Source organism: Varroa destructor, unplaced genomic scaffold, assembly GCF_002443255.2.
Source record: "Varroa destructor unplaced genomic scaffold, Vdes_3.0 BEIS01000002.1, whole genome shotgun sequence".
NCBI classification, from domain to species: domain Eukaryota; kingdom Metazoa; phylum Arthropoda; class Arachnida; order Mesostigmata; family Varroidae; genus Varroa; species Varroa destructor.
The window spans coordinates 47284142-47295978 of record NW_019211455.1 but is presented as its reverse complement, the minus strand read 5'-3'; the positions used below and the strand labels follow the sequence as shown (position 1 = coordinate 47295978).

General features: G+C 41.9%; 1 protein-coding gene across 7 annotated transcripts in view; it reads left to right on the top strand.

Moving 5' to 3' along the window:
- Nucleotides 1-11837, top strand: part of LOC111245009 (uncharacterized) — a 17695-nt gene that overhangs the window by 3463 nt on the left and 2395 nt on the right. The window contains exons 2-17 of one of the 7 annotated variants that reach the window (XR_015322068.1): nt 270-876; nt 1982-2682; nt 2907-3352; nt 3730-4525; nt 4784-5085; nt 5456-5753; nt 6284-6424; nt 7055-7151; nt 7310-7428; nt 7770-7865; nt 8144-8584; nt 9016-9065; nt 9325-9342; nt 10042-10157; nt 10679-10935; nt 11190-11788. Coding sequence is in view for 6 of the 7 variants with exons in the window: in XM_022792704.2 (XP_022648439.1) it covers nt 270-876; nt 1982-2682; nt 2907-3352; nt 3730-4525; nt 4784-5085; nt 5456-5753; nt 6284-6424; nt 7055-7151; nt 7310-7428; nt 7770-7865; nt 8144-8584; nt 9016-9065; nt 9325-9342; nt 10042-10157; nt 10679-10935; nt 11190-11243 (4539 nt within the window). In the remaining variant the exon portion in view is untranslated. Of the gene's footprint in view, nt 1-269; nt 877-1981; nt 2683-2906; nt 3353-3729; nt 4526-4783; nt 5086-5455; nt 5754-6283; nt 6425-7054; nt 7152-7309; nt 7429-7769; nt 7866-8143; nt 8585-9015; nt 9066-9324; nt 9343-10041; nt 10158-10678; nt 10936-11189; nt 11832-11837 lie in introns of those variants that run through there. The other 6 variants (XM_022792704.2, XM_022792705.2, XM_022792707.2 and 3 more) reach the window with 6 other exon arrangements.

The window sequence follows — 11837 nt, the reverse complement described above, 5'->3', positions numbered from 1 at the left end:
AAAGTCGACCAACTTAGAAAGAGAATGTTATTAGGTTGTTAACAAAGCCGAATTCATTTAGGTAATTTAGGTAAATGGTATCTACCATATTGTCCATTGATACATACTTTAATTTATTATTATTCAATTACTTCGCCACAAACGTTTACGAGTAAAAATTAACAAAAAAGAGTTTCCTAATTCTTTGGCGAAGAACACGCGACGAAATTCTTTACAAGATCTCCAGGATCAATTTGCAATTGCTTTGTGTGTTTTTTTTATGAGAACAGCGTGCCGAAATGATGGTTGCCCGTATAGAGACTCGTTATGAACGAAGCAGATCTCAGGCCCGACGAGATCGCCGTTCCCGGAGTCGTTCCCGATCACGAGCACGTAGTCCAGCTCATCGCGGGGGTAGTTACCGGGCGCGAGACAAATCTCGAGGCCGTTCTCGAAGTCGACGACGCTCGCCTAGAGGTCGTACACCCATTGATAACAGAAGTGAACACCCCCGTCATCGGTCAAAATCTTCTGGCCGTCACGGGAGATCAGACTCGCTTGGACGCCACATGGCTGAAAGGGGCCGTTCGCCAGGACCGTATCGCCGAAATGGTCGGGTTTCACGGTTTGACCAACCTGATGAACATCGGCCACGTTCGCGCAGCAGATCGGGACGTTCACCAACGAGAAGGCGAACTCCGCCAAGGATGTCGCCATTTAAAGAGGGCCGATCACCACTGGAGCCGAATCCCAGAGATGCGTTTCCCCCAGGAGCTTTATCCCGCTTTAAAGCGCCACTATCCCCGAAACGTGATTCTCTCAGTCCGACTCCCTTGATTGGAGAGCCAAATAAAGCTTCTAACAAACGCGCCGACCCCAAGTCACAATCGGCGCCTGGTGAGTTGAAAACATTTTTTTTTCTATCGATTAAAGAAGAAGAAGTGATAGCAAATAATGTAGTTGGTTGCTAATGAGCAGGTTATTAGGTTGCGGCAGTATTGGGACCAAGCGTGAATTCAAATTTGCGCGAGCTCAAACCTTTAGCTGGCATACTAGCTTACGTCAAGCATATTAAGAGCACAAAATGTCTGCACATTTGAAATGCGCTACTAGCTAGGCAGTGAAATTGCAGTTTCGTTAGTGCTACAACCCCACAGATGTCCGCTAAAAATGATGTAATATCTTATTGAATAAAGTAGAGGGTTTGATTAGAGTAGCGACAATTTCATCGTTTTGAAGATTGGTTGGGCCTAGGTTTATGCCTTAAGCCTAGCTTGGAATGTATTTAATAGTTAGTTTGTCGATGCGAAAACCTGGCTGAGACCAAAGCATGTAACGTTCCTTTATACGGTGCTGCCTTCTATTCTGACCTATTTATTATTATTATCGTGTAAATTCAACATATCAATATGAGGTGACAAGTATGTAATATGAATTCAATAAAAACATTATTCGATTTCTGTGGAAGTATGGTAATTTTTTGCTGTTACGTAAAGGTATATTTGCGTCTTGAGGTACGTATCATGTCTGTAAACGTGAGTTTGTGTGATTTTGCGGTTTTCGAGATGACGGGTCCTGAGTAGTGACCCTAAATGTCTTCTAACTGGGTTGATACGAAATAAACTTTCCAAGCTTCAATACTTTTCATGGAACAATCGGGTATTTTGGAGCGGTATTTCCGTTCTTACAGAAGCCTTCTCATAAATTCTTCAAGCTTCCCTCTTTCATTTTCGGCACACTTACTTACAGCGGAAATTCGTGTGTTTTTAATAGCTGAAGATCTTGTTGCTAATTGAATTGGTAAGTTTAATCCTACACTACATATAGTTTCAAGAGTTGACGCCAAGTACAATCCGAAAAAAAAAGGTCTTAGCCGGGATAGCGAATCCCAGCTGAGATCTCAACTATATTGATTATATATATAATAGTGGCAGTTACATTGTATTGATCGGTATCGGTGGCAATAGCATATTATTATAACGTGGGTGTCATTTATTTGCAGCTGAGGATCTCTACGAAGGGATCTCCAATGACTCTATGAGTGAAGAGACGTCGAGGAAGTTCCTTAGTGCAGCTTTCCGACCCATCGAACCCGCGCGTCACGGCAAAGACAATGCGCCTTTGCGGAGGCCACAGCTGGATAGTCCAGTGAACTCGATTTTCCCCGATGTGCCACCATTGGATCAGCGATTGGGAAGCGCTAATCGTTCACTAGCCGTTCGCGAAGGGTCTCCTTCACGCAACGTTATCGACCGTCTTGACGGTTCGGATCATGGTGGCCTCAGACACGACGGACCTGGTCATGTTCCTTTGTCAGGTCCGCTCGATGAACCGCGTTCAGCAGGTGAAGAACGGTATCTCGAACTTCTGAGGTTACGCGAAAAGCTTCGCCAAGCAGAAGAAAACAATGCTGTCAATGTGGCTTCGAAAAGAACACTTGCTGGCGGCGTGCATCGTGTAGGGGGTGACAAATTTCTAGCGGGAAGTGGCCGAGAGGACTTAACTCGAATCGAACGTCGGGACACGGGAAGAGGCTGGGAACCCTTAGAATCGGGGGACCCGATCGATCATAGCAGACGACTTTCTCCGGCATCTCCGTCGTTCGTTGATGATCGACTTTTGGAGCGGAGAAATCACTGGCGAGCTCTCGATGACAACACTTCGACAAACAGACAGCCGGGTCCACCATCGGTCCGTTCAAATGTGCGTATTCGAAAGGAGTTGTCGTTATTGTTAATTTCTGTAATCATGTTTAATCAATATTTCTGAAGAAACGACTAAGGGATTTTTTAAGTAAAAGAGGCTAAAGCAATTCGTGCTACATAGATATTTATCTAGTGATCCTATATTCACGTGTGATCGCATCGACTAATCGTTGATACTAAATGGCGTAGTATACATAGGTCACACATATTTTTCGTTTGCAGATCTCGGGTGTATATGGCCGTTTGACACCGCCTCTTGGAGATGGCGGTGCTTCGCGATTGCCTTTTCCATCATCGGCTGGTCTTCCTGGTCTTGATGGTGCTCACCGAGAAGCATCAGTTCGGATTCCCGGCCTCTCATCATTCGAAGACGACGACTTCTACGGCATTGGCCAGCAACAGCGAATGTCGCCTGTCAAGCGAGCGCCTGTGCCGGGAGCAATGCTTAACGATGGAAATTCGCAAGCGACAAGTAGTAGTTTACAAAGCATTCGTAGTGAAGGTTTGGCGCGCGGTCCTTCAGCTCGAGATCACGAAGAATGGCTGGTCCGAGAAAAAGAGATCGATGATTTGAAACGCCAGCTCCGCGAAAAAGAAGAAAATCGATATGCGCGGCATAAAACGCCTTCCGTCAAGGATATGCACCCAAGCCGGCCACTTTCGTCAAGGTATGCCGTGGTGAAGAAATAGCTAGAATTGAAACCACTGCAATGCGCGCTGTATATATATATATATATATATATATAAGATAATAAGATCGATCCGTATTTGAGGCGAATACTGCTTGAATGGCGAGCCTGCCTTTTTCACAACCATAAGCTTAACATTTTCGTAATTTTATACCTTAGCCTTACCACTGTAATCTTACTTCTGTTCCATCCTGTATACATTCGTATACGCTAATGTATACTATCTTTGTAAAATTTATTATCTATTGTAGTGTTCTATGGCGGCTAAATTTTGCCTGAGACTTGTAAGCTCAGCGTATGCAAAGTACTGCATATTGTGAGAGGTTATAACAATTTTTTTACATTAAACATCCCAGATCAAATCAGGGCTTTGATGAGACATCATTCCGGCCAATAGCTCATTCTGCAATCTCCAGGAGAGAAGTAGAACCGCATTCATCTGGCCGTCGGCCTATGAGTCCTATTATGAGACGGTCTCCTGGCGAAAGAAGGCCTCTCGTCGAGCGACGATCCCCTGTCGAAAGGCGGTCTCCTGGCGAGCGGAGATCGCCACGCCGGGGAACACGGTCGCCGAATTTACGCTCGAAACGCTCGCATAGTCCAGACTTTCGGCGGCGCTCCAGGAGCCCCTACTCAAGACGTTCACCAGTCGCTCGAAGATCTCCCATGGACGATAGAGCGTTAGATAGAGACGCGTACGTTAGAGCCATGGCTGATTATCATCCACCTCATCCTCAGGCACAGCGTGATATACCAGGGCATTCTGCAATCGGAACTGCTTCTTTACTGGCACAGGCTTACCAAGGCTCTTCGTACGTGCCTGTAGTGGAATCCACAATACCTGCTGCTGCTGCCCCCGCGCCACAAACCACTGGTTATGGAGGAGCACTCGCTGGAGCACTTTCCAGTGGAACACATCCAAGTGCGGCACTTGCCGTCACTGCTAATTATTATGGCCAACCCCAAGCGCCTCAACCACATTCGTATTACGCGCCATATGAAAGGGAGGCGTCGTATATTACTGATCCCCATAGTGGATATCCACCTGCTGTTGCGGGAACCCATGGGTCAATCGATGTTCCTCTGCGAAACTCCATTGCTGGCTCTACAAACACGATGGCTGCTTCAGCTCCTTTGGCTGATTCCGTAAAGGTAGGTTGAAGGTCCCTAATGGAGTCACTGTAAGATTACATATATATATATATATATAAGACAGGACTTATAATCCTACAGTTAGTTTACATGTTATAAACATCTTTTATATACACTATACATGATTTGCGAGATACTGTAAGCTCTATATTTATTCATGAATGCAGCGCCGCATGAAGAGTTTGAGTGATGTTTTATCTGTCTAAATTTTTTCCTGCTTTTCCGGCTTCCGTACACTTGTTACATATTCTTTGAAAGCTCCACCAGGCATCGGGAGAAAGACCAAATCTGCGTACATTAACAGGTGGTAGTCATGGTAAGAAGAGTAGGCGGAAAGTCAAAGAGATACTTCCAGAGGCATTATCTATAAATCCTCCGGCATTCGCTGAGGTGGACGTTGGACTGCAACCTATTGACATGGATCTAGAAGACCAAGATGAGGTCGCTGAAGCGCAGGGACCCAAAGAAGAACAAGCCCCCATTAATAGTCGCCCAGAGGAGAAATACGCCCAGGAAATTGAATCCTACCTTCGGCTCACAAATGAGAAGGACGCAGAAAAGTGAGTCCTTAAATGGGATTATATAGCCACTAAAGTTTGTAGAAAATGTGGGACAATATATTATATGAACCGCTTATTACTTAATGGAATTGTACGCATTCGTACTATTGCGGCGAAATGACTGCTATAGCTTTGCGAAAAAAAAAATGCTGTTAGTGTATATATTCGTAAATATACAAATTGTCGAAGGCGAATTTAATGGCCCTAAGGCTTCAGGCCTTAACGGATATATATATATATATCCGTTATCCGTATGGTATAAGTGTAAATTCGTTTTTATCTATGATGAAGTGATTTGAACTTTAGCCTTTATCATTTTTTTTTTTGTTTGACGTGTTGCACGATTTGTGCTCATTGTTTTGCGATATAGGGAGCGTTTATCCGTTTTGAAACAGGAGATGGCCCGAATTAGTAAGCTACAAGCAGATTTGCTACGGCTTCGCAAGGGGTCGCCCGATGACGCTCAAGTGGGTCGACAACTGGCTAACACGGGCAAGCTTTACGAGGAAGCTAAGAAAAAGGCTACCGGTGTAGGAAAGCAAATTGATGCGCTTGGCCAAGAAATCTTCAAGATTCCACAAAAGATTAAATTGCTTGCGATGGAACACGAGAGCAAGTTTGCTGACAAGCTCGAAGCGATCAAAAAGGCAAACAAAGAGAAGTCCCAGGTTCGTTGATGCGTATAGTGCATATTTTCGGTAGAAAAATTAGTGATATATTTAAGTCATGAATGAATCATAAATAAAATAGACTAGGGCTTAAAGATTGCCTGGGTGGTGAGTTATGCAAGTTTCAACAATCCAATTGAACAATCCAGGTCGCGCTCGTGATCTGGAGCGGTTTTTTCAAAACTTCTGTATCGAGTGACATCAGTTCAAGAAATGTGTTGTTAACCTGATTACAACTACACTTGTTGTTCTTGCTTCCCACAAAACTGACGAATAAACCTATTACTAAACCATTTGATATAACCATAAGTTTTTGGCCATAGCAAAATGACAAACATTGCACCGTAGTTATCCGGTGCATACGATCGTTATCTTGGATACTGAAGGTAGAGTCTATAACGTTAACAACAAACATTACCTGTGTGAATAAACCAACAGAGCGAGATGGGTCTGTGCGCACGCTATGTTTAGTATTTGAGCTATATTAAGACCGCACGCTAGTGGGCGCCTAACCTTCTGTTTTTTTATAGGCGGCTAGTGGTGGTGGCCAAAAGAAGGATGTCCGCTTTAAATATGTTGATCGCGGTGAGTTCTTCTGCTCCTACTGTCGGATGGAATATCGGAGTGTTCCCGCATTTCTTGCGCATCTCCATACCGAGCTACACATAGCGGTAAGGGGTTACCTAACAAAATAAAGCCTGATTAGTTGCCATTAACAATTCTATTCCATGCTTTCTGTGCCGCTTCCTTTCTTTCTCTTTTTTCGTTTTTATAAGACATTGTTTTAGGGCCTAAGGATAGATGCTTAGATACTGGCAGTTACGGTCACGAAATTTACATATACATATACAGAAAATATTTAATAATAACAATAATAGTAATAAATACCTTCTGTGTGTCTATGTGTAGGCTACGCATTGAGTAAAAATATCTTTGTATGGTGTAAAAATGAAGAGTTCGCACTCCAAAAATGGCCACACCTAATACCCACGTGCAGCTCCTGAATATGCTTTTTCAGTTTATTAGGACTGGTTCTTAGGACAAAGCTTATGCAGTCGAAGTTAATTAGTTTTTCGATAATAATTATTATGGTGGCCGTTATCGCTTCAACGATGTATACGTAACTACATGAACTTACATTTACCGTACTTACATGCACATAGATTTACTGATAAATATAAAGCCCATAACCGTGTTGAGTATATGCTAAGTAAGAATATTCGATATGTAAACAGAGGGGGACTTGCCTGCCAAAACGAGTATAACTAATTCATACCTGTACACCAAATTTCCGTTTTTAGAACTCAAACCAGACTCAGGAGAAGCCTTGGGCCAATTTAGAAACAACCACGAAAATTTCGGCGCCTACAGCAGCCACCTGCAATGTACCTGCTAAAGGTATGGACAATTTGATTCTATGATAAAAACATATATATTCTGATTTTTCCGTTTCAATATATCGTTCATGGATAATAACCAGTTTGGCACTTACTTGCTTAGCGATGCACCCAAACTTCAAATAATAGTAAGAAAAATCTTATGGTGTTATATTACAGGCGGACAATTCATTATGGGGATTACGGGTTTTTACTGCAAGATTTGCAGAGCCATCTTCCCCGATAGTACAACGGCTGAAAAGCACGTTCTCTCCGAAGAGCACAATATGAAGTACAAAGTAAATTATCAATCATCAGCATTATCATTTCAAGATGGTTTGAGCAATGTTGTTATTCAAATGCTTTTTGAGTTGTGTGCTACAATTTTTATACCTTACGCGATTGCAAGAAAGAGGTCTCTAGAGTGCACCTTAGTCATCCTGCTTTTTTCTGTTTATTTGGTAGTTTACTTGTACGTATTCAATAGCACTGATTATACGTGGAGCTCGAATTCATTTTCCTGTACGAATTTGGCTCACATTAGGCCTGTGAAATGTGAATAAACTGTAAATAAATAGACTTAAACATTCGGGTTTGCGTGGGCAAAATCATCGTATCAGTTTTTCTTGGTGCGTTTTAGGAATACATCGGAATGAATCCGTTTTACGAGCGTCGCGTACAGCTCGAGAAGGAAACTATCCTGCACAGTATCGCAAAAGCGACTGCTCCTCGGCAGGTCGGTAAATACTTTTTCAGGATATTATATTGCCGTCTTTCATTTCAATTGTTTCACTCTTCACTAAGCAAGAGCACAGTTAAATTGTATTTTTATGGGGGCTTAGCGAATTCTGGCGTACGGCATCCGGCCTAATGCTTGCTGAGCACAAGATGCAAGCCGCAGATTGCCTTCGTTTGGTCTGATTAGCCCATAAATGTATCTGTTAAGTTAACCAACGCTATGAGTTTGCTGCTGCAAAACGTATTGTGTTCTAACATCACATCAGTTATTTTCAGACAAAGCAGATCGGTTCTACTGGGAGCGCCGGCTGTTCCAGTAATAGCGGCAAGTCAAAATCTTCTAATAGTTCTAATTTTAATGAGGTCAGTGAAGGTTCTCGACTATCTAGCAAGCGTTCTCTAAACAACAATGTCTCACGGGATAACCGTGATGTTAAAGCTAGCAGCGGTCACAAAGCTTCAGGAGATAGAGACTCACCTTTAAAAGGGTCAAGATCTATTGGTAGAAGTAAAGCTGATCATTTCCCTATAAATAAAGCCGGCAGTAGTAATAGCTCGAGCGATCACGGGACCACCAGAGACAAAGACCGAACTGTTTCATTGCAACCCCGGCAAAAAAGGCCACGAACTTCCAGTAAGGACAGTGATCGTGACATGAGCTCTGATGCTCATGAAAACAGTGATCAACAGGGCATCGGCAACAACAACCCTATAACGGTAAGGCAAAAGACAAGCTTCAGGAGAAATATTTTTAGACGGCAGTTTAAATTAAAATTAGGTGTGGTCCTAGTTTAAAACTGGGGTGTCAACACACTCTGTTTCGTGCGAAAAGGTGGCTGTCATGAGCAATGACGAACGGCAGTATTACACGTAAGAACAGGGTTAATTCAAATTATCCATCCTGTTCAAATCCTTTTTTCCATGGTACTTTGTAACCTAGTCTCGTCACGATTTATATTGGCAACTTTTATTTGCCCCATGGGACAAGCTATCATTGAAATACTAGCGGATATTTGCGATATTGCGCTGAACATGTTTATCAGAAACGTGTGGTTTATAAATTATCTTTGCGGTCGTTTATATGTTACACAGCCAGCGACACTAGTGATCTTTCTAACCTCTGATGTATATAAATCTGATTTGTTCAGGAGAAGTCGCGCTCACCCTCTCCAACGATTACTTCCACTACTGAGAACAGGTGTGTTGCTAGGCATATTGGCAATGTCAGAATCATGTCCGACTTACGATACAAAATTAACTTATGTTAACTACGTAAATCAATAGAACCGCAAAATACGTACATAGGCTTAACGATGTAGATTCAGTAAAGACACACCTTGGATATTTGACATTAAGAAGAACGTTCAATTGCTGTTCAGCGGAGGTTAAAGGTGGCATTTTATCCGCAAACTACTACTGACATAAGGATGAATTAATCTTCTCTTTTTTTTTCACAGAGTTCATCTTCAACAAATGTACGTAGTTAAGTTACTGGTTTTTTTGGAAAACAATCTGTTTCTCATTGTAATTTAACGCCGAGAACTTTCAGCCATAGATTTTATTTTCTGTTATGGTGAACAACAAATGGTTTGCGCAATAAAAACTACTAAGGGCGGCTAATTTTGATTCGCGCACATTGGGTATCAACGGAAGATGCATCAATAACGAGAACGCCATGGTGGCCAACGTGGTGCCACTCATGTTTTCAATTTAATACTGTCGTTTGTTTTATAATAGTAGGGATTATGATAATAAAATTAGTCTGCTTAGCATTAAGGGAACTTTCCGTATATGCAAATACGCGCACACTGAAAATAAACACATATCAGTGTCCAGCGTAGGGAAAGTGTCAAGAAATGGTTCTCTATGAACTAAAAAATGAAAAAATGAATCTAATCTATAAATTATTATAAAGATCGGTACGTGAACCGTGACACGTATACCTGCATTTAAGAACTGTGTTAGCTCAAAAAAGATTTTATAAATTTCCTCTTGTTTTCCATTACCTATTGACCTCGCGTTTTTTTTAAGGTGATGCGAAATGTCCTCTATTCTTTTTTAAACGAAAAAAAATATGAGATCTAACGATTCAGCATATATGACTGTTGCGCTCTGTGGTTCTGTATCCAACATTTTCTGTTATTACCGTTGTTGGCACGTTGACCAATATTTAGCCAGAAATCGGGAGGTATTCGTTTGAAGCTCCTGAAGCCGACCATCGGAGGTGCTCAGCCCCTAATGATTGGCAAAGCTCCCTTTAAACGGAAGCCGTCAAATAACACTATAATAGGTAAGTGCCAGTGGGTTTTCATGATATTGTATACTTGGTTTTAAAGACATGTACACCTTGTTTTTGTTGTGTAGTGCCCGGTGTCTTTGATCAGGTCAAGATAGACAAGTATCTTTTATTGTTTAGGACGCCTTTCACTTGTTACATATACAAATGTAAGTTGCAGATGTAATTTTACCGCCCTTTAAATACTTGTTATTAGTGTAATATACAAATTTCACAATACAATTCCAGGGTAAATTGACAAGGAATTACGCGGTTTCTGCTCCATATAAAGTGACATTAAAAATAGATCAATTTTTCAACAATGGCTTTAAAATCCCTTTCTCCCATATATTTGTACTTTGTCTTTAAATGTTTAAAATTTTATAGTTACCAAGTCAGACATTTTCGTGTACAAATCTCTGGTTAATACTTCAATAAACACGAAGATTTCAAGTAACTTTCGAAAGCTGTATATACTTATATTTTGATCTACCACAAACCTTGTCTCTCATTTAAAAATTGTGTACCGTCTTCAGAACCAGCCAAAGCAGACGCTTCTGGAGGCAGCAGTGGGCCTTCGGCAGAACAAAATGAACTCTTCCCCTCTGGGACTCCGGCTCCTCCTGGAGATGACGAACCTGTGCCCGCTGTAGCAATGGGGCCGTTCAAGCCTCCCAATCCAGCGGACGAAGGAGAGCCACTCCCCCCCGGAGACACAGCACCCCCACCTGAAACGCCCTACTGGATGAACAATCTTTATACCTCGTGGGAACAACCGGGAGCGGCGCCGTTTGTATGTATTGCGCTCACACAACTACAATAATTCGATTTTCATCGGTTGACCGGAAGGATTACTGGCCGGCATAGACATATGGGAGGTGCAAGTAATGGGCATCGTTAAGGCGTTTGTGGAATTCGGAGTAGAAGTGTTCTGAGAAGAGCGAGATTGTAGGCGTTACATCTGACTGCTTGTCTTATTTTGTCATGTTTATGAATTATTCAAGTGTAAACACTGTTAACTCACGTGTTACTCTGTTATTCTTTTAGATACCTGAAGAAGATGAAAAGGAGCCGGAGGAAGAGGAACTTGAAGAATACTGATGTCGACAGACGAAAAACTTATCGTAAGAAATCCAATGATTAAAGATCAAAGCAACAAAACAAGAAAATAGTTCGAACGCATCAAGGGTAGCGCGTTTGTATGCGTATGTATGTTTTTATGCGTTTCTATGGACACGTAATGAGGAGACTGAACAGCTAAAGTCTTTGAAGTCAAAAGGTTACTTGTTCCTTGACGCGTCTACCAAATGGCACATCGGGATGAAGTGCTCTGGAGCGCGTAGGACGCTCACAAACCCAAATTTAATTATTCAGCGCGAAATATATACATTTTATTATAAAATCAACGTTGGTGAAAAGATAATTGAAGGCAACTAAACGAAAAAAGGATTTCACTGACCGAAGCATTTCAGAAGATCAGCTCGAGCAGAGAAGCGTTACTTGCCAAAAAAGAGGAGGTAAATTTTATTCAACATCGCATGGATACCTCCGCCGTTTCCTGCATCAAAAATCATCAAACAATCGTGAAAAAAAGTGACATGCTTCACATCACAAAAAAAATTCAAGCGAATTCAGAACCGCGTAAGGTTTGTTGAACAACAAATCTGAGCAAAAGTCAGTGGTACATTATATATA